Source organism: Rhizoctonia solani, chromosome 6 (genome assembly GCF_016906535.1).
Source record: "Rhizoctonia solani chromosome 6, complete sequence".
NCBI classification, from domain to species: Eukaryota; Fungi; Basidiomycota; class Agaricomycetes; order Cantharellales; family Ceratobasidiaceae; genus Rhizoctonia; species Rhizoctonia solani.
In genome coordinates this window covers 1993580-2015637 of record NC_057375.1, presented here as the reverse complement: position 1 = coordinate 2015637, position 22058 = coordinate 1993580, and the positions used below count along the sequence as shown (strand labels likewise).

Below are 22058 nucleotides of genomic sequence, written 5' to 3'. Positions count from 1 at the left end.
TAGATAGATGAATCGATCGTTCTTTATGACTGTTCATCTATCTCATCCTTGATTGCCTCACTCGCTGGTTACTAGAACTTTGATTAGTTATGGTCCTAGAACGACATGGCCATGAGTTTAACATGGACAATGCCCGCCTCCTTGGGGAGAGTATCCAAATGCCATTTTCAAAGCGAATTGCGCAAACACGGTTTCTCAAGGCCGGTGAGTTTAATCGCTATGAAAACATACACCGGTTTATCTTTCTCTTACAGCCATGAGCGAATACATGGCTTCTTGAGATGCGAAAGACCTATCAAAACGGGGGGTACCATCAGACCGCTTAATAGGATTGTATGAAAAGTGGGGACAGGGAGGGTATGGGATTATCATCACAGGAAACGTCATGCTTCACCCCGAAGAGCTCGAAGCACCCGGAAACGCGATACTGTATGCGCCGCATGAGACCCCAGAAAGCATAGAACAATTCTGTCGAATGGCCACTGCGGGAAAATCAGGCGGGAATCTGATGATAATGCAGATATCCCACCCTGGTCACCAGGTTCCGGCGTTCATCAACCCAAATCCTCTAGGTGCAAGCGATATAAAACTCAAGGACCAAGTCGTGCTTGTAGATTGGTCAGTCGAAGTTGTACATACTGTGAGAAAGGTTACCGCATACCCTGATGATATAGTATGGACCGAATCTACGCAAAGCCTACTCCTTTAGATAAGGCAGGAATCCTAGAAATAGTTGATCAGTACTCTTATACCGCCGAAGTAGCTTATTTTGTTGGGTATGTACAATAGCTTGATTTTGGAGTCATTTTTGACCAGCATGATTAAGTTTCGATCGGGTCCAGCTGCATGGGGCTCATGGATATCTGATTGCACAGTTCCTGTCTCGGACAACAAATAACCGTACAGATGAATATGGCGGGACAATTAGAGATGTAAGTAGAAGGTTGCCATGATCTATACTAAAGATTTACCCTAATATCGGCTTAGCGTGCTCGTATTATTGGAGATATAATTCGAGGAATTCGATCGAAGGTGACGGATCCTAGCTTTGTAATCGGCATTAAGATCAATAGCGTAGAGTTTCAAGCAAAAGGGTTTCAGGTGCGTAAAATGAAGTGCTAATAATTTCTTGCTGTTAACCTGTACTACATGCGCATAGCCAGAAGAAGCCGCAGAGCTATGCAAAGAGCTAGAAACAATGCGAATAGACTTTGTCGAACTCAGCGGAGGAACATATGAGGAGCTTGGATGGAACCATGGAGAGAGAGAGAGCACCAAGAAACGTGAGGCATTCTTTGCCATGGTAAGCCGTCTGCTACTTCTGGTATTCAATGATGTTATTTAATTAGAATGAATTAGTTCGCCAAAGATATCACGCCTCGACTTAACAGAACAGTGTCTTATCTAACTGGCGGTTTCCGTTCTGCATCCGGAATGGCAGATGCCATCGAATCGGGCATATCCCATGGTATTGGTGTTGCTCGTCCGGTGGGCTCAGATCCAGTGATACCCGCTGAAGTGATAGACGGATGTATTAGTGGAGCGACGTATGTTAGGTTACCATCAGAAGACATAATCACGACAATCCTAGCAACAGGAGTGCAGATGGAATCCATGGCTTGTGGAATACCAATCATCGATCTATCGGATCCCGAAGAGGTTTTGCGCTTCAAAGATGCAACACAACGTCATCATAAAGAAAACGGGGAGAAACTTTTGCAAGGCATTATAGATCCGGGTTATTTTGTTCTGGGACCGCTTGACAAGAAAATTGGTTGTGGCCTGTGAGGCTCTGTGTTTGATTAGGCAATATGCGAATTCGAGCGTTTTTTGTATTTTTTTTTTGTAATTCGCAGCGGAACCAGTACGTGATAATCCCGTGACAGTGGGGAAAATATTTTCTCTATACTTATAAGTTTCGACCGCATACTGCATCTTATCTATCGTTCCTGTTTCTGAGTGAATGAATGGTGATACTATCATTAATCAATGTTCGCGGTGAACGCCGCTTCAATAGTTGGGGGGACGAGTGCGGACGTTTCGAGTTGCTTCGTAATCTCCCGCGGGGAAACCAGGATCGAATGACTGAGTGAAGCTGACACAGTCACCTTATGAGTGTTTACTTAGTAACACTCGGCCACGGGCGAGTACATGAGCCGGACTAAATATATAAGTAGTCCAGCGAACTGGGCTGGACGCTTGACACCCCATTCATACCTTACCATACGCCTAGCCCGACAATCCCCTTTTACATTTTTAACTACTCAACCCCACTATGGTTCTTGCGCGATATGGAGACTCTACCGCCTCTGAAGATGCTAAGCTCCTTGGAGAGAGCATCCAAATGCCCTTTTCGGGTCGAGTGGCCAAGTCTCGCTTTCTGAAAGGAGGTATGTGTCTAAAGACCACTATTCTCAATATTTAATTAAGAGAACTCTCTTAAAGCTATGAGCGAACGCATGGCATCCTGGGACCCACAAGATCTATCCAAGCGAGGCATCCCCTCTGACGACCTTGTGGGCCTGTATGAGAGGTGGGGCCAGGCCGGGTACGGAATTATTCTTACCGGGAATGTTATGGTGCACCCCGAGCAGCTCGAAGCCCCCGGAAACCCTATATTATACGCGCCCCACGAGACTCCAGAACGCATGGAGCAATTCCGGAAAATGGCGGCCGCAGGAAAAGCGGACGGTAGCCTAATGATTATGCAGGTATCCCATCCTGGCCGCCAGGTAGCGGCTTTGGTGAATCCCAACCCTGTCGGAGCAAGTGATATACAATTAGCCGATCGGTATGGGTCCTGTTATTCTATGTATATGATATGACCTAATCCCACTCAAATAGTATGGGCATGTCTTTCGGAAAACCTACGCCCTTGGATAAGTCGGGCATCCGCGAGATTGTCAACCAGTTTGCTTACACAGCCGAGGCTGCTTATCGTACCGGGTTAGTATAAGGCTACCTTTATTAGCAACTAAATCTTATTTAACCGTTTAATTGCCCTTAGATTTGACGGGGTCCAATTGCACGGAGCTCACGGATACCTTATCGCTCAATTCTTGTCTCAAACCACCAATAACCGCACCGATGAGTATGGAGGATCTATTGAAAACGTATGTAACTCCGATGTACCGGTTTCCTAACAAGCCAATAACTAATTCAACTTTCCCCCCAGCGTTCTCGTATCATCAAGGAGATAACTGAAGCAATCCGCGTGAAGGTTCCAGACAGGAAGTTTGTGATTGGAATTAAGGTCAACAGTGTCGAATTTCAGGCGAAAGGATTCCAGGTAAGCTTCCCGAGTCAATTGGACATGATTTCAAATGATTGACAATTACCAGCCCGAAGAGGCCGCCGAGTTATGCAAGCAGTTGGAAGCAATGGAAATCGATTTTATTGAGCTCAGCGGGGGCACCTATGAAGAGTTCGGATTCAAGCACAGCGATACGGGTCCGAGGGAGAGTACATTAAAACGCGAAGCGTTCTTCACTGTGGTAGGTCTCTTTCAGATTATTAGGTATCAAGTACTCACTCGGCACCGAATTAGTTTGCCCAACAAATTACTCCACGACTTCACAAAACCGTCGTTTATGTTACCGGCGGATTCCGATCTACGTCTGCAATGGCCGAGGCGGTTCGACTGGGTACATGCGCAGGAGTTGGACTCGGTCGCCCGGCCGGGTCAGACCCGTTGCTGCCTAACGATATCATCCAGAGGAATGTCACAGGGGCGACAGATATGAAGATTCCGCCTCATGAGTTTGGTCTGGGCTTGTTGGCTACCGGAGTTCAAATGGAGGCGATCGCTCGGGGAAAGCCTGTGATTGACCTGTCTGACCCCAAGGAGCTTACCCGTTTTACAGAGGCCGCGCAAAGTTACCACCAGCAAAAAGCGGAGGATATGAAAAAAGGTGTATTTGATCCAAGATTCTTCTACCTCCCGTCGGCAAACCGAGAGTTAAATTTGCTTTGAATGCATTTTCTTTTAGTAAACATTTTATCTGTAAACGCTTTGCTTATTCGAGTTACTCTGAACTACTATGACCTTGTAGTCGGGCGTTGACATACCCAATTAACATTGTCATCGCCTTGCTTCTACCAGGTCACTCCCAGTGCCTGAAGTAAGACGTTCAAATCTGCAACTCGCTAAATCACGTGCCGAGTGTGCTAAGTCGATGCCTTAAAATTATGTTCTTGGTGAACGTTACGGCGATCCTTGCTTGCCGACGCAAGAGGTGATCAATTGTACGAACGTGACCTTTGTTTCTGGGGCCGCCCTCCTGTGGTTTCAGGTAAACAACTTAGCAAGTAATAGTCACGACCAATGCAGTCTCTTGAGTATGTGACTAGGTCAAAGCATAAAGTTTATACACGAACGCTGTAAGGGTTACGCGATCACTGTAGGTCTAGCTCGGGTGTATGCGTTACCCTTACGATACACCGTTACCCCTCTTAGTGTTACACTTGTACCCGGTGCTCTGTTCAGCCTGATTACTAACTATATACGTTCATTTGGTTTCTTCTGTTTACGCATGTATCGACCCGGGCACCTTATAAGGTCCCGGGACTTCTACCCACTCCCCCTGTCTTTACTCTTATCATCAATATCGAGTGTGTGTTACGACTTGTTATTTAGGCGACGCCGTCGCCGACCGAGTCACATATACATCCGATAAGTAGAGACCTTACAAACGCGCGCCGCTATGTCAGTGAGAAATTGATGTGCAACTATATACGTATGGACGTAAATAGAAGAGCGATATACTCAAATTATCCTTTGGTTTGATCTGTAATGTGGACTAATATATCCAGTGCTGGTACAACCAGGGGTGGGCGGGGCGCCAAAGGCTGTCGGTCGGGCCACCCAAGACTGCAACCGTCTGAATCGAAGGCTTGGGGTCGCAGAGAACTATGGGCGACAACTCTGTCTTGTTATTAGGGATAGTGGCCAGGTGCTGGGAAAATGAAAGGATGTAATGGTACCACGCACTTGGTGCGCCATTTAAAGTAGTCGGGCGGTATGGAGTTTGAGCGACTTGCATGACTGCAAGCCCCCGCACATTGGCTAAGTATCTCATATAAATTCTTTGCTTACTGCGGTCCACAACATCTTATGCGTGTATAATTAACAGGATAATAGCAGTAGTGAGCTTAGGACTTGTTGGTTTTTATTTTCACTGTATCAGCTTTTAAACTGTGCCTTGTACACCTACGTTTTCCGAACTCAAATGTATATTTTCCCAACATTTATTAAATATATTACAATCGAATCTATTTTATATGTGTTGGGTGTATGTTATCTAGTCCGAGTCTCTACTGTTTGCATTGAATGTTCAACCTTGCACTTGATACCCTGTACCCGGGAACAATCGATCTCGGCTTGTTACCTTTTAAGCAGTAAAAAACTACATAGCTTTATGTGGACTTTATGGGAAGTCTGAGCTACAGGACCGTGCCGAAGCGAGGTCAGTGGTACCGGAACGGGTCACTTCTAGTACGCACAATCCGCAGTAGATATTCCAGAATATGCTCGTTTGAGACCTACATATGTCGTGCCTTCAATCAAACCGATAGGGGAAAGACATAAAATGAGTTTATGTGCCCATAGATTAAAATCAACGTTGACATTTATGGGGATAACCCTGCGATCGATTGACATGCAAGCGTGTGAAACGTAATACTGATGTGCTCTTTCTCGAATTTGCGCTGATTTCCACCTTGCGGTACTATCAGTAATGCTTGGGTGCGCTCTGTGACGTGACTTAACAAGCAGCAAGGATGGAATGTGAGGAGGGGAGAGGATCATCTCGAAGTGTATGCTCAGTGGGCATACCATACAGAGCCAAGGTTCCCACCAATGAGGGCCTGCGTTATATAGGTTCCGTTGACACAATTGATAGAAATGATCTAATTAGGTTAGCATTCCACTTTGTGGCTTATGCGAAGTAGGCCTAGGTGCCTGGCCTTTTAGTTTTTACTTCTTTTCGATGGCAAGCGTTTATCAGAAACTTCAGGGAGAACGGCAAGCTATTGCCGGCGACGGTTATAGAATCTCAGTTGCGACTCCAGGATTGAGCCTTATGAAAGATTTCAACCAGCCATAAGATGTTGCTACATCCCCACCCCCCTTTTTTTTCCCAGCACACTCTCCAATTGACACCAGGATGTCTCAACCTAAATTGTTCACCCCTATTAGTGTCGGAGATATGATTCTATCTCATCGAATTATCCTGGCCCCCTTGACTCGATTCAGGGCTGATAATGAACATGTGCACCATGACATTGCTGTAGAATACTATTCACAGCGTGCTGCCACCCCTGGGACCTTGCTGATATCGGAAGCTGCCCTTGTTTCTCCGGAGGCAGGAGGGTATGATAACGTTCCTGGAATCTGGAATGAGAGGCAGATTGTAGGGTGGAAAAAGGTACAGTATTTCAGCAATACGTGAAGTGGCTCAAAAGGTTGATCCAGGTATACGTTCATTATATGTACATTGATGACATAGGTTGTAGACGCAGTTCATAAGCGAGGATCATATATCTTTTTGCAGCTGTGGGCTAGTGGCCGGGCCGCCGATCCAAGAGTATTAGAAAAGGAAGGACATCCATATGTTTCGTCCTCACCATCATTTATTGAACGACCTGGATACCCAAGCTTGATACCAAGGGAGCTCAGCAAACGTGAAATAAGGGATTATGTCGAGAGCTATGCTCGGGCTACGAAAAATGCAGTGTACGAGGCTGGGTTTGACGGAGTGGAAATTCACGCGGCCAAGTACACATTCAATATACCTGTAATAGTGGTCCACAGATGAAGCTGACAGAAATTTCTCCAAAAGCGGATATCTGATTGATCAATTCAACCAGGACGTTTGTAACAAGAGGACCGACGAGTATGGCGGTAGCATTGAGAACCGAAGCCGGTTTGTATTGGAAGTGCTGGAAGCTGTAGTCAAAGAGGTGGGAATGAAACGAACTGGAATCAGATTTTCCCCTTGGGCCAGGTTTCAGGGTAGGACCTTTATACCCCTCGCGTAAGATAGACATATCAACGGCTGACACGAAACGGGGCTATAGGAATGCGGATGAAGAATCCTATCCCTACATTTGCTTACTTGGTTTCAGAGATAGCACAACGGTACTCTGACCTTGCGTATCTACACTTTATCGAGCCAGTAGCTTCGGGCTCAAGTGGTGCGGAAGATGAATCTAGAGATAGAGACCCCGTTAATGGAATGGTAAATTTTTGTGGACAATGATACTTAGGCACCAGCTAACAGGGAAGATGACGTACAGCTCACCTCTAATGATTTTGCTCGAGTTATCTGGCAGCCTCGTCCGTTCTTCAGTGCCGGAGGGTTCAGACCCGAGTCGGCTTTCCTTGAAGCCGAGACCAAGGACATTTGTGTAGTCTTTGGACGCTACTTCATCTCTAACGTAAGTGATATGATGGTACAAAGCAGGTTTGGGCATAACTAAACCGGTAATGCGTAGCCCGATTTGCCTGAGCGACTTCGTCACGGGGCACCTCTTTCCGCTTATAACCGAGGCACTTTCTACACTCCTGGCCCCGAGGCAGCAAAAGGTTATGTAGACTACCCGGAAGCAGGGCGCGAAAGGGGTCCAACCAAGGTTAACGCGATTTAAATAAAGGATTCTGCACTCCAGGGGCTAGGGTAGATGACATTGAGTATGCTGATAATATAAATCAAGCAAGAAAGCGAGAGACATCTCACTTAGCAAAAATGATCTGTGCTGCATACACCTTGAAACAAGTTTCAATTTGACGTCGCGCCTAAAGCAACTCTGCCTGGGCGTGCTGATTCAACTCGGGTGCTCAGAGATATGGACTAGGCCTATTAGTAGCCTTTGGGATCCGAATGTCGTGAGGTCTACCGATACAGACTGTTGATTGTTCGGCCAAAGTTAACACCGACTAGGGGATCCTGCACGTCGCATGGGAATCTTCGCTCGGCGCACCTTCCCTGGTGCGAAACCCTATTCCGAGTGTGAACAAAAGCACATCTCATACCGCGATCAAAGCTACAGATCCGTCAACGAGTTGCCAAACGGGCACTTTCAGTATGGGTACTAAACTCATTGTGAATAATTCTAACTTTTAGATCAAACTCAACCAAAAAAGGCGTACAATTTTTGGGCATCTCGTCCGCTCACACAGAGACGTATACATTATTTAGGGACCAGAATATATCGCACATGCGATCAACCTTGTACATTGGTGATGAAAATGTATAACGCGCCCTTGTGCATGCATATAGCGACTACTAGGATGATCTTATAACCAGTTATCAATCAAGTATGCAGGGCATAAGATGAATAAACTTCTCTGTTGACTTTACTACCATCTGCAAACCAGCAGCCATGTTTGCTTTCAGTAACTTTTGTTTTCGTGAGTGGGTTATCTGTAGATATTTTACTTCATAGAGTCAACCTGCATTGATATATGATACGGATGAATGTAGCAATCAATGCTCCGGGTTTGGCCTTCGCATCGGAGCATGAATATTCCCAACTAACGCTGCAATGCGCACGGTCTACGGTGGACATATGTGTTTCAAAAACCGGAATACATGACAGCTATAGTTGGACGTTTTGCGACTTAGCCGGAGCATGTAGCGAGTCACGTGAGGACTGCTTCATGCTGCGTCGACTTGCGTCCTCGTACACGCCGAGTACCGCAGCACGCGTTTGCGTGTCATTTTTATCCCACCCACGAGCCAGACTCGTGGTTGGGCGCCCCCGATCTGGGTCTCGTGGCCGACGCGGACGAGCGGGCAGAAGATAAGTCAAATAGATTAATCGGAAACAGGAATATATACACGCTTATGTATGCATAGATCAATCGCTGGGGATGATTTTATTGCCGATCGTAAACTAATTACGCGGAGCGTGAGATCAGCGCACTTATTTGTCTTTACGTTCGTTCCCACTTTATGGCATCATCGAAAACGTTTGAGCGCTGTCCATGCAGCACCTCACGCATACGTATATTGAATAATGCTATAGATGAAATGTCGAGTGAACCAGGGAATTATTTCGAAGTGTATGCGCAGCATGATGCAGGACTAAGGCCTCCACTAATGACGATTCATGCTACATGGTATGCGTTGACGCAACTGACGTAAATCACCCAACCAGGTTAGCATTCTATCTTACAATATGTATGAACTGTGCTTAAGAGCTTGATCTTTTGATTCTTCCTTCACTTCGAATGCAGATATCAACCAGAAATCCCAAGGAGAAGTTCAACTCGTTGCTGGAGTGAGATACGGAATTTCAGTTACAACACCAGAATCGGACCTTATCAATAGCACTTAAACTTCCCAACCACTGGCATGCAGCCTCCCCCCCCTTTTGCCAGTGTACTCACCAATTGGCACTAGAATGTCTCAACCCAAGTTGTTCACTCCTATTCGCGTTGGAGACATGATGCTATCTCACCGAGTAATCCTAGCTCCCCTGACTCGATTTAGGGCCGATGATGAACATGTTCACCATGAAATTGCTGTAGAATATTACTCGCAACGCGCCACCACGCCTGGAACGTTGCTAATCTCGGAGGCAGTTCTTGTCTCGCCCGAGGCAGGAGGGTATGACAACGTTCCTGGGATTTGGAACGAAAGGCAAATCGCCGCGTGGAAAAAGGTATACCAGCCCTATCATATATGATTTGACTCAATGGCTAAACTAATGAACATGCGTATCGTTAAACGTATATCGGCGATACAGGTTGTGGATGCTGTCCATAAGCGGGGGTCATACATATTTTTACAGCTATGGGCCATCGGTCGTGCTGCGGATCCGAGAGTGCTGGAAAAGGAAGGGTACTCGTACGTTTCGTCCTCGCCATCGCTTCTTGAGCGACCCGGATACCCGAACGTAACACCAAGGGAGCTTAGCAAAAGTGAAATAAAGCAGTATGTTGAGAACTATGCACGGGCAGCAAGGAACGCAGTGTATGAGGCTGGATTTGATGGTGTGGAAATTCATGCAGCCAAGTACTTATTCAAGCTACCCATTACAAGTCGTTCGTGTACGAGGCTAACAATTTTTTTTCTTAAAGCGGATACCTTATCGACCAATTCAACCAAGATGTTTGCAACAAGAGAACAGACGAGTACGGTGGTAGCGTTGAGAATCGGACACGCTTTACATTCGAGGTGCTGGAGCCGTAGTCAAAGAAGTGGGAGCGAAACGCGCTGGGATGCTTGGACCCAGGGTAAAAAGATCACTACAAATGATTAACGTAGCCTGTAATTATAGGAATGCGGATGGAAAACCCCATCCCTACTTTTGCTTACTTGGTTTCAGAGATAGCACACCGGTATTCTGACCTTGCATACCTACACTTCATTGAACCAGTGGCCTCTGGCTCGACCGGCGCGAGGATGAGTCTAGAGACATGGATTCTACCACCGGCACTGTAAGTTTGCGGGGACGGTGGCGTATAGGCATGAGCTAATAGGCAACTTGATATATAGTTCAATTCTAATGATTTTGCTCGACTGATTTGGCAACCTCGTCCATTTTTCAGTGCTGGAGGTTTCAAACCGGAATCGGCTTTTGTTGAAGCCGAGACTAAAGATACCTGTGTGGTGATCGGTCGCTACTTCATTTCTAATGTAGGTGCTATGATCTCATACAGGAACGCGGATCTGAATAAGCGACAAATAGCCCGATTTGCCCGAGCGACTCCGTCGCGGAATACCTCTTTCACCTTACAACCGAGGTACCTTCTACACTCCTGGCCCCAAGGCTGCAAAAGGTTACATCGACTACCCACAAGCGGCACACTGAAGGTAAGGCTTTATACTATCGATTCAGTACTAGAGCTTAGATTGGGTTTAAGCATAGTAAGGCACTAGAGAATGGGCCGCATATAGTCCTGCCAACGGTGACAGTGTTCCTTAATCACAGTTAAAACAGATCGTTCAGCGTAGCAAAAATGAATTATACAATATTGAATACAAGAATTATGTGGATAAGACCAGAGAGCTCAAGCCATTCCACCCAAACGCCATAAGTTGGTATGCTAATCCGCACACTCTAACTTGAAATGGGCGCAGGATCCAATCGAAATGTTTCATAGACGTGATTCATGAAGACTTTAGCGCTGGGATTTAATTAGGTATTTTACCAGCAGAGCTCATCTATTTTTAATAAAATATGTGGTATACACGTTTACAGACCATTCCATGTTTCTTTGATCCGATAGTGCATTGTGAGCTCTCCGGCGTTTCGCCACACGTACTGCCTGACGGCGGCGAGAGTCATACCAACGCTCAGCACCTGCTCGTTACACAGCACCTCGTACTCGATATTTTCCTCCGGCAACGGCTCTGAGTTTTCTGTCGGTTCTTTTATTTGTCGTTCTTTGGCGGCGTTCAACAGTTTGTCATGTACGTATTGAGCGACTTTAGACACTCTCAGGAATCGACTCGCAGTCAAGCGCGATTGACTACGGAAAATGACGTCGTTAGGAATAGTGCGAAACTGACTCCGAAGATATTCTCACCTTCCGACTAGTTCTGGTAAAACATCTCTATCACCTTTCCATGGAAGCAGCAAGAATCCCATTTTCTGTCCAGCAGCGCCACTTGGAGGCAAGGTAAACCGATTGGCAAGCAAGTACTCGAGCAGCCAACCGGGAAGAGCCATTTCGAGCGCTTCTACATCTACACCGAGACCACCGACGGAGCCCGAGAAAAGCACCATTCCACCAGAAGCCTCGGCGCTCGCAGTCATTTCCGAAATGGTAACGATCGTATGCGGAGGGAAGTTTACGGGAGGCGCATCATTTGGGTGAGGCGGCGTGATTTGGCTGGAAAGCAGGGAGGAGAGATGATTCAAATGTTTCATTCGTTCCTATAACCAACGTTCAGTATACCCAAGCCAGTGCCCCCCCCCCCCAAAAAAAAAGACAGCCACGTACAGGATCTGGTTTCTCTTCCACCTCGGGCTCAACTTCAGTCGCCGCCGTTTCTTCCAATGTGGCACTAATCCCGCCCGGAGTCCCGGGAACCACAGGCCCACGTTTCCCTGCTTTGCCCAAATTCTTCAAACGACCCATTAGTCCTCCACCGCCAGGCGTAACGGGCTCGGTCGGCGAAGTGATCCCAGCACCTTCCCTTTCTTTCCCAGCCTTGACCGCGGAGAAATAGTCATTGCTGGGTCCGCCGGTGGTACCAGTAGTACTTGGTATCTTCTCTCCAGGGCTTATTTGCCCTGGTGACATTGTGCCAATCGGTAGCATTCCAGGGCTCTGGAGCTCTCGGATCGGCGAAAGGACGTTTGGCGGGGGAGCCGCTAGAGCATCGTTGTCGGGAAGAATGGCAGGGGTCATCATAGGAGCAAGTGTAGCTGAACCTAGACCAGACCCTGTAACACCGCACCAAGTTCAAAGTCAAATTTATATTCCCTGGGACATTGATAGTATGCGTACCTGTCGGGCTCCCCAAACCCAGTCCGAGTCCAAACCCGCCTACACTCGCCTCGGATGCAGACCGGGTACGAGACGGAATTGGAATATGAGTCGGTCGAGAGGTGAGCGAGATGTGTGTCGCTCGTGGGGTTCGGAGCCCGGTTCCAACGACAGGACTGGATGGCGCCAATGGTATACCTAGTAAAGTGTCAGCCAGGGCTAAATTGATTCATCTTGAAATGAACTCACTTCCCAGTGCTAGGGGGGTAGCAGGTGCCAATGGAGAACCAGGTACCGGCCTGGGTGAAGCAGGTATCGAATTAATTCCGTCATCTCCCTGAGTTGCTTGGCCTTCGTCTACTGGAGGCAGGTTGGGTACAGCCATTGAAGGTAGGCCGGCAGCAGCGGCTCGAGGTGTAGGAGCGGTAAGCTCTGCACTGAGTGCACGTTCTGCCTGGATGAACTCTTTCTCGCAAAGTAAGGCTAGATGAACAAGGCACGGGATATACGATCAACGCACCGGCAAACAAATTGACCAATACCCATTTGCCGAGATTCACTACACCAAATCAATGAAGTGTCTTAATAGCAGACCAAACAAAGCAGGACTCACGTCGATGCTCATGCGGATTCTCCAACTTCATCCCTTCCAAATCCACCCAGCTCAACTCGTCTGCATACACCTCGGCATCAAAACACTTGGGCTCCTCCAAATGAACGGTCAAGTCCCCGACCCGAGTGTCGACCTTGATCCACGCGGGAGTCATGGACTCCCCCTCGATCCGGTCCCGAACAAGATCGAGTGCCTCTCGCGGACTGAGCTTGGACTTTCCTGTTCCTTGGTGCTTGTCTAGTACGAAACACCCCGGCATATACCCCGAACGACGTCCCATACCGCGACTTCGCCCCTTGTGTCGACGCTCAAGGCGTGTACGCGATCGTTTAGGACTACGCTTCGGACGAGACCGTAGCTGCCCGTTATTTCGTCTGCGGGCGCGGCTGAGAGAGGAATAGTCTCTGAGACGTCGGATGCGATTGGGAGGGTATTCGGGTGCGAGAGTGGGGGAGAGGTCAAGGGGAGGTTGGAGGTGGTATGGTTCAAGGAGGGCGCTGCGCCGGGAGAGGTGGTTTGAACCAGTGGAAGCGAAGAAGTGTGACTCAAGGGAGGTGCTTTATACAGTGAATTCGCATAAGAGCCTTGGTTTCCGCTCGGAGGGAGTCCGAAAAATCCAGAACCCATGGCTAAATCCTCCCGATGAACGTTCCAATGAACGGAAGCTCCCGAGTGAGAATATAGCGTGGCTGTTTCCGGGTCGTGGGGATTTAATTTGAAGGGATTGGGTTCCGCTAGTCGGACAAGAGTCGTATATGGCACAAGAACAGAGGGCGTTTGAGGAAGTACCGTGGAAGTAGCTGAGGGTATACGGGCTGGGACAGCTACGGGTGCGATTTCCGGCTCGGGTTTTGTTGTCGCATGAGAAACATCTATTGATACGCGCTTTCTACCGGGACTAGTAAAAGACGAATTTGGAGGAGAAACATGTGGAGGTCTCGGGCCAGGAGATCCTACACGAGGGGGCGGGGATCCCATTCGGGCAGGCGGAGAAGGGCCAGATTGATTGTCTTTCAAAGTAACAGGTGAAACCCGGCTACCCCAATTTTCTCCAGCGTTAGATAGTGCGCCTACATTTCGCCATCTTTGTACGCTCGAGTTCCCGCTCGCAGTCCAAACCCAGGTATCATCCATGGAAGCCAAGGCAGTTATGCCTCGCTCGGTTTCGTGATGACTTCATTTCCAGTTAAACAAAGCGTGAACATGCAGAAACGTACTACTCACCTGTGGGTCATTTCATTGCGAGCCTCGTAGCCTGCCCGACCGATAACCACGCAAAACGCGTCGCTTAAATCCATCTCATCACCCCGACCCTTTTCTGCCAAGTTGAGTGTGCCCGCAATCGAATGTCGCGGCGTATGGGTGCTCGCAAAGCCGGGAGAAACTGGAGACCTAGTGGGATTGTATTGTATGCTTGGCGTTGGGTTGAACGTTTCGCTGCCCAGGGGGCGAACCGGCTGAGTTACGTCGAATCGACAAATCCAGCCCGCTCGATCGCCTGATAAGAAATTATGAAGTTGAGGGTGTGTGCTATGTAGTGCCCAGACCGAATCTGAATGGACCGAAAAAGTGTGAATGCACCGCCGCATCGGAAGTGACCATAGTTTAATGGAAGCTATTCCAAAGTCAGTATCAGAAGTCGGAAATTGGACCACGATCAAGACGCACCATCTGAGGAACCTGTCAAAATCTGCTCGCAAGAATACGCCCATCAGAATCATAGGCTCAAAGCATGTCCACACAGGCACATAGTGTAAAACTCACATAACGACCATCTTCGCTTATCAATATCGCTCGTATATTATCTGTATGGCCACGAAGAGTGCTCAGGCAGCGAGGTTCCCCACCAGCATTCCCTCCAGTAGCTATACGAGGATCCCAAACGCGTACAACACGCTCGGGCCCTCCAGCAGCGACAAGCGTTCCAGCAGGATCGGTCGCAATAGCATAAATCGAGGCCTTGGGGTCCGACTCGCTCATCGAGAGCGAGGTGAGTTCGGCACTAGAGTCCAACCTTGAGCCCGTGAGCCCCACCGCGCGAGAAACGTCCCAGATTTTGACAGTCCGGTCGAATGATCCAGAAGCAACCCAGCGAGGACCGGGCGCATAAGCCAAGCACCGAACGTAATCGGAATGCGTTCCAAGGATGTTGGGGGTCCCGGTAGAGTGCGGGTTGTATGTTCGCAAAGTGCCATCAGAAGACGCAGATACCACTATAACAAAAGATCGACGTGTTAAAATAAATATACACATGCATCGGGTCAACATACCTACCCGTTTGGTTCATATTGCAGAGTACAATATCGTTGATCCAGTCGGTATGAAGTTGAACTGATTGTCGAAACTGGGCTGGTTGGAGACTATCTCCAGCAACCTCCCATCTATCCTCGTATGCCCAGCCGTTCTCGTCGACCGGCGGCAGAGCCCGTTTCGGGCGCGGAGGTTTACCGATCGCATCCTCCTCGTCCTCGTCATCGCTCGAGTCATCCGCTTCGTCCCATCCAGTCAAGGCTTCCCAATGGCGCTTCCTGTCCTTTTCCCGAGTACTCCGCCTCTTCATAGGAACGCCCAACTCCCATGCGGCAACTAGGCCATCTCGACCGCTCGTATACAGGATCCCCTCTGGCGACGAGCGGTCTAGGAGCTGAGTGCTCTTGTCAATCGCAAGTGCCGAGACTGGCAGGCGGTGCTGTGGATGGGAGGGTCTCGATGTGCTCCGGGCCGGTTCATGTGTATCATGTGTATCATGCGCAGACTGAGAGTCGGCGGGAATAAAGAGAGGAGATGTCTGTCCGTTTCGGGGGACTCCAACAGCTGGGAGTTCAAGTTGAGGTGGAGGTGTTTGTGGAGCCGGGATCACATAGGAGATTCGTCGTGGGGGCATCGTGTTGTGGTCGTTGACCACAAGGTACACTGATCATTCATGTACACAAGCACAAATACAAATACCGGTTAAACCAGTTGGTTGCGATAACAAAATTACAGATGACGTTTTGAGAGTTTATAGGCATCGGTCGCATAGTCAAAAAATAAGAAAGTTAAATCAGGAGCAGCTTGGTAATCTGACGTCGTGGTTGCGGTTTAACAAGGGCTTCGGTGAACCAGTGTTCGTTGACGTTCCCCACACTATGGGATATTTGAAATTCATCTTAAACTCAAGCAGAGACAACGATCGCCGATCCGACCTACAAGGCACCAGAGAAAATAGAATTAAAAGAGCATGAGGACCAATACAGAAAGCAAACGTAATCGTAATCGATACAGACAACGTCCGCCTATACATTACTGAGAAGAAAAGGGGGAAATAGAGGGTCAAACCCGTAAGCTAATTAGACTTGAAAACCGAGACCATGTGTTCTGTTCGAACCCTCATCCCAGCACCGAAAACCCACCAAAGTCCAAAAACGCCTCTTCGAGTGCTAATTTTCGAACAACAAGGGCTTCGACAATAATCACTTCGTCTGGGTCACAAGCCAATTTAGGAACCTGTTGGGTCGGCTCAAAGGGGACAGCCACATCGAGATCGGCAAGGGAAGCATCAACGACGACTTCGGGGATACCAAGTGCAGGAGGAACAGCATCAGGGATCACCACTCCGGGAACACCAAGGCTACCTGGAGGGAGTCTCGACTGCGTAGCAAACGCCGCATTTACACTACGCTTCACCGCCCGTCGCATCTTCTTATGCTCGGCCTTTTTCCCTCTTCGGCCCTCCTTATTCGGCCAATTTGGTTCGGGCAACCGGGCCTGAGTTTGAGCGTGCCATGACGTCGACACGAGCTTGCTGTCCTCCGTATCAAGCTCAAGCGAGAACGCCTCAAGCTCATCGTCCCCGGATCCAGCAGAGATCGAAGCACAAGTCGATCGTGCGATATCAGGCGTCGCAAGCAGTCGAGCGTCTGCTTCCTCCGATCCAACATGGGAACCGACCCCGTGGGGGACAGCAATCTCCCTGAGAATCACGACCGTCGCTCCCAGTTCGCCAGCCATCTTCTCGAGCGTATCCAAGCTGCCTTCCATTTCGTGTCGTGGCAAACCAACGAGTTGGCCCCCGTCCCCGACACCGATTTCGTACAGCGCTTGGCCGCCTCCTTCGAGCAGTCGCCATTTAAGCTGAGTGATGAGCCGGGTTAGGCGTTCGGGCGAGGGTGTAAGTTTGAGTTTGTACTCGACGTTTCCCTAAAGGCATATATGTGTATATCACATTAGACATCATCGCCAAGAACAAGATAAACGGGCTGACCTCCTCGACTTCGGGCACCAACCTCGGGACTTCAGTCTGCAATCGCCGAGCAAGCTCAGCTTCAATATCAGACGAGCTCGCACTCGAAGACAGTGAAGACGCGAGTCCAGGACATGGAGAAGGCGAAGTGGAAAAAGCCTCCCACGGCGATGACAAGCGAGGCGACTCGGAATCAGACTCTCCGAACATAACAGATTTCAACAGACCAGTGGTTTGAAAGTGAATTAAACTACGATTTCTCTTGGGAAAATTGTTTATATTCGCGGGATCATTGTTGTGGGGGGAAAGATGTGGCTAGTGAGTGTGATGATGGTCGACTTATAAGCTCCCTGCGTTGCCGTCGGCGATATGAACGAGTCATCTATCACGTGATACAGATCATAGCCGCGGTGACACAGCCCATTTGTGGTGGTGCATTGACTTGACATGACTCCCTTGGTGATTGAATAGTGAGCTACGGGTGTGCTCCGTAGCATGTGATGGTTAATTTGTAAGCCAAGCTATGATGGGACTGTTAATATTTCTGTCAACGGTGATAATCAAGTAATTGGCCTGTTTAGCTTGTGAGAATCTTTCGTACCCGAATACACTCTAACAAATGTGGGTTTATATGCGCAGCGAATATACGCCTTCTTAGCTTGAATGTTAGCTTTGTCACTGAAATACTAACAGTATGTTCACGGCGATCTATAAGACTGCATATGATCAATATATGCAAAATGGCAACGCCGATGCTTCAACCAGCCAGTAACTCATTTGAAAGATCGTAAAATATATGACACCTATAGCTAACAACTCACACTTTTCTTATGGTCAAAGGTGGGCTCGTAGCTAAGAGCTTCTCGCCGAACTGCGCAGCGACTGTCTTAATGATAGTATCAAGAGAATAAATGCCATATTTCTATACTCAAATCAATACAGACTCGATACCGACTAGTAGCCACACATTGGTAATCATAAGAGACGCTCAAATACCCATATGTATGTAAGGAACCCATCTAGTGAACGATTTATCCCCCACTTTCTCTCGCAAGCGACAAACTGCGTGATGTAGTGCCCTCGCAGAGCCTCCCGTATTCATGCGTCCGCCTTCAAGTACCCGCGCATATACTTCGTCAGCGATAAGCGGCGCATCTTCATCTATAATAGACCACATTGTAGCAATCACACTTGAATAACCAGCCATAAGCATCCCGGAGGCAAGGTGTACAGATTCATCCGGAAGCTCTTGGTCGCCGGTCGCCGTCTGACAAGCGGACAAAAAGGCCAGCCCCTTGTTCTGAAATGATACGCGCGCAATTTGTTCCAGGTAAAGCGTGTCTTTGTGGAGAAGAAAACCAGACTTGATCGGGTTGTAAGCATTCTGATGTGCATGACAGGCAAAGTGGACCCAGCCATGATTTTCCATTTCGGATAGAACGGAATGGCTTGTTGCATCGTGTCCCTCTAGTTGCGAGTAGACTAGTGGCTCGTTGATGTACCTTTTGATATTTTCTAACTCCTTTTTAGTTCCAGGCAAGGGAGTTGCCCTAGGAGTTGATTCTTGCCCCACAGCCAAGATTCCGTGAGGCAACTCGGACGAAGATGACATGGCAGAGAGTAATATACTCAACGTGGGCGTGTATGAGGAGACAGCATAGTCAGAGAGTTTAGCATCCGGTCGGTCGTAGTATCCCGACGCATGGATAGGAAGAAACGATAGTGCACCAGTAGCACACCAAGTGATACGAGGTAGCTCTTCAGTATTGGGCTATAAGTTTGGTGTCAGGTATCCCTGTATTTATAATTGTTATCTTACTTACCATGTATCCGAGGGCATCAAGCACAGGTTTGGCAACGCATTTCCACAACATAACCAACACATCTTCAAAGGTATCCTTGTTCTCGTCCTCGGCCTTCGGCCTTGGCTTCATCCCACGATCCCGAACATGATTCCGACGAAGGGATTGCACGATTGCGTTACGGGCAGAATTTACTGTATTTAAGGAAAGCTCTGGGAGAGCTACGTGCGTGATCTGATCTGTGCTTGGGCGGATAACCAGCGCATCACATCGAAAACGGCTGACATTGAGAACTACCAATGGGCCACTTCGAGCCACACCGGCCAAAGTAGAAGCCTTGGCATGTCGTAGAAAACCTTGAAGCCCTGGAAGCTTGCGAGCTGCAGCTACGAGCGCTTGATAATTTTCCGCTAAGCGATGGTGATTTTGAATCGCTTTTTCCTGGGCTCCAAAATCTTTGAGCGGGTCAGAATGCATCTCGAGAGTTGAGCCATTATTATATAACTCTTTAGCCACTCGATGAAGATTTTCAGCTATCAAAGGGTCGATAGCAACTAAATCATCGAAAGGATCCCGAAGTTGAAGTATTTGATTCCAGATTACTGAGCGACCTTCCTCTAGCCATTCAAGAGCCAGGTCATATTTTGCCGCTCTTATTGCGACTGCAGCTGCATTCGAAGCGAGATCTTTGATCTTTTGCGCATCTGTATATCGTTTACCAATCTTGGTGCCAAGCCAGACAACATGGGGAACAAGGTCCATGGCGGTTTGGTATGCTTCCAAACACCAATCCTCGGGAACCGGTACGTTAGGATCTGAAACACAATTGGCCCATTTGATAGCTGCTTCTAGTTGCATTTCTGGGAATAGAGTTGAATGTTGGGCGCATTTGCGATAACATTCTATAGCGCTCGAGAAAGAAACATAATCACGTTCGTTGAAGGATCGAATATAAAATGAATTGCCAAGGGCCATTAACCAAATTGGCACTCTCGCGTGCTCATTGGGTGTGAGCATTACTGAACGGGCCTGCCAGTGAATGGCTTGATCGATATCCTCGAGTTTGCCCTGTTTCTCATACCGGTAATGGTATAACAGCCCAAGACTATTGGTAAAGTTGGGCAATTGGGCGTGTCCCTCTGGAGTAAGTGCGACAGCCTGGGTTTGATAATTGATTGCGGTGTCTATGCCCTCCAGGGTAGGGTCCAGCTGCAACCGAGAAATGTATAAATTGGCCAGGCTGTGAAGAACTCCAGGCATTGCTGGATGATCTTCAGATATGAAGGAAATTGCTTTTGTCAAGCATTCGAGAGCATTATTCGCATCCACTTGTTTTTTCGAGCACCGAAAACGTTCCGTATGTATTGTCCCAAGATTGTTTAAAATGAGCCCTTCACCAGCATAGTGTTGTGATTGAAGGCCCAGAGCTCGGACTTGGTATTCCAGTGCTTTGTCTATATCTTCTGATCTTCTCAACCTTATGAATCGTCTGAAGTACGTATTACCTAAGCTGGTTAATATATCGGACATCGCTATATGACGCTCGGATGCGAGCGTTTCCGCTTGAATGAGGTGATTGATAGCTTCGTCCACGTCGCTTAGTTGTCCAAGGTACTCGAATCTCAGGCTATAAGTATTGCCAAGACTGACCAGTAAATCCATATCCTCCAAGTTTGATGGTTTGAGAGCAAGTGCCTTAGCCAACAGTTCAATAGCTTTTTGTATATCTTCCTCCGCTCCAAACCATTTGAACCTAGACATGTACGAGCTACCAAGGCGACCTAGTCGGAAAAAACTTTGTATATGCCCTCCAGGAATTGACACTACGGCTCGTGTTTGGTACTCGATCGCTAGATTGATGTCGGCGAGGTTACCCCCGTGGTCGAATCGGCTTTGATAGACGTCGCCCAACAAGGTAAGCGAGGCAGGCTTATTTGGATGGTCCTTTGGCATGTAACCAATAGACTGAGTAAGATGTTCAATAGCTTCATTTGCATCTTTCAGGTCGCATAAACGAGTGAAGCGAGATTTGTATGAGATTCCGAGATTATATAGCCAACCATGTATACTCGGATCATTTGGAGTTGCAATTTTCAACCCTTGTTTTTGAAGTTCGATTGCCTTCTCAATGTCTGAGAGTTCTCCATACTGTATGAATCGACTACAATATGATTGTCCGAGGCTCGCTATCTGGCCAGCTCGATAGGGATGTCCTTGGTGCGTGAGATTGATAGCTTTGGTATAAAAATCAATGGACTTGTCGATATCGTTCCGATTGTAAGTGAGCCTGAACTGTGTGCAGTATGAGTTTCCCAGACTGTGCATAATTATAGGCGTATTCTCGTGCTCCCGAGGAACCGATTGCAAAGCTTTGAGGTGATGTGCGATTGAAGTGCTTAAATCTTCTTGGTTCCTTGATAGCCTAAACCGATTTAGATAGGATGTACCTAGATTGCTAATTAAGCCTCCTCGTTGCGAATCGTCGTCCACGAGTAATTCAGCTTGGGACTGGCATCTAATCACTAGATCAATGCATCGTACCCTTCCCGTGTAATGAGGCTGTGACTCTAGTATATCCACTAGTTGTAGAAGTACCTCTAAACTAAGGTTACGGTTTTCCAAAGTGCATGCGGCCTCTTCTGCTAGCTGAGTTACAAGCAAATCGACAATCACTTCAGCATTTTGGTAATTTTCTGGTGCGCTTGCGTTCGTATGAATAAAATGAGCTCATTTATATGAGATTTCCTACGCATAGCGATACCCACCTCTGAATTTCCTCAAGTTTGTACCAGTTTTCCGCCAATTTACTTCGCCAAGCCTGGCACAACTAAATGTGAGTGATGGCGTGCGGCGATAGGATAAGTTATCTTGTACCATGTAATTAATTCCATCGCCAGAGCTCGCAAACCGGTATCAATTAGTCAATTTGATCCACTGAAAAGGGGACCATGAAAAGAGTGATATACCCTACCTTGATTC

The 22058-nt window shown here is 47.9% G+C and overlaps 7 protein-coding genes across 7 annotated transcripts; 4 read left to right on the top strand and 3 right to left on the bottom strand.

Moving 5' to 3' along the window:
* Window positions 1-89: 89 nt before the first annotated feature.
* On the top strand, window positions 90-1788 carry RhiXN_06050 (NADH:flavin oxidoreductase/NADH oxidase; the record flags this gene model as incomplete). The annotated part of the gene is made up of 7 exons (XM_043325866.1): window positions 90-204; window positions 282-618; window positions 675-776; window positions 827-932; window positions 988-1101; window positions 1160-1303; window positions 1360-1788. The coding sequence occupies 7 exons, from the start codon at window positions 90-92 to the stop codon at window positions 1786-1788; spliced, it is 1347 nt and encodes a 448-aa protein (XP_043181298.1).
* A 487-nt stretch (window positions 1789-2275) lies between these two features.
* Window positions 2276-3973, top strand: RhiXN_06049 (NADH:flavin oxidoreductase/NADH oxidase; the record flags this gene model as incomplete). Its single annotated transcript, XM_043325865.1, has 7 exons — window positions 2276-2390; window positions 2431-2791; window positions 2845-2946; window positions 3008-3113; window positions 3176-3289; window positions 3342-3494; window positions 3548-3973. The coding sequence occupies 7 exons, from the start codon at window positions 2276-2278 to the stop codon at window positions 3971-3973; spliced, it is 1377 nt and encodes a 458-aa protein (XP_043181297.1).
* Window positions 3974-6164: 2191 nt separating this feature from the next.
* On the top strand, window positions 6165-7647 carry RhiXN_06048 (NADH:flavin oxidoreductase/NADH oxidase; the record flags this gene model as incomplete). Its single annotated transcript, XM_043325864.1, has 6 exons — window positions 6165-6425; window positions 6507-6775; window positions 6840-7012; window positions 7078-7238; window positions 7297-7437; window positions 7495-7647. 6 exons carry the CDS (start codon window positions 6165-6167, stop codon window positions 7645-7647), a joined length of 1158 nt encoding a protein of 385 aa, XP_043181296.1.
* A 1758-nt stretch (window positions 7648-9405) lies between these two features.
* RhiXN_06047 (NADH:flavin oxidoreductase/NADH oxidase) lies at window positions 9406-10818 on the top strand (the record flags this gene model as incomplete). Its single annotated transcript, XM_043325863.1, has 6 exons — window positions 9406-9666; window positions 9751-10019; window positions 10085-10192; window positions 10384-10444; window positions 10503-10643; window positions 10696-10818. The coding sequence occupies 6 exons, from the start codon at window positions 9406-9408 to the stop codon at window positions 10816-10818; spliced, it is 963 nt and encodes a 320-aa protein (XP_043181295.1).
* Window positions 10819-11202: 384 nt separating this feature from the next.
* Window positions 11203-15939, bottom strand: RhiXN_06046 (WD repeat-containing protein; the record flags this gene model as incomplete). Its single annotated transcript, XM_043325862.1, has 12 exons — window positions 11203-11479; window positions 11537-11886; window positions 11954-12399; window positions 12464-12640; window positions 12692-12907; window positions 12963-13001; window positions 13056-13274; window positions 13319-14229; window positions 14280-14670; window positions 14724-14745; window positions 14820-15268; window positions 15330-15939. The coding sequence occupies 12 exons, from the start codon at window positions 15937-15939 to the stop codon at window positions 11203-11205; spliced, it is 4107 nt and encodes a 1368-aa protein (XP_043181294.1).
* A 485-nt stretch (window positions 15940-16424) lies between these two features.
* RhiXN_06045 (GTP-binding protein) lies at window positions 16425-17487 on the bottom strand (the record flags this gene model as incomplete). The annotated part of the gene is made up of 2 exons (XM_043325861.1): window positions 16425-17234; window positions 17299-17487. 2 exons carry the CDS (start codon window positions 17485-17487, stop codon window positions 16425-16427), a joined length of 999 nt encoding a protein of 332 aa, XP_043181293.1.
* Window positions 17488-18265: 778 nt separating this feature from the next.
* Window positions 18266-21404, bottom strand: RhiXN_06044 (CHAT domain protein; the record flags this gene model as incomplete). Its single annotated transcript, XM_043325860.1, has 2 exons — window positions 18266-19048; window positions 19101-21404. The coding sequence occupies 2 exons, from the start codon at window positions 21402-21404 to the stop codon at window positions 18266-18268; spliced, it is 3087 nt and encodes a 1028-aa protein (XP_043181292.1).
* Between the last annotated feature and the right edge of the window lie 654 nt (window positions 21405-22058).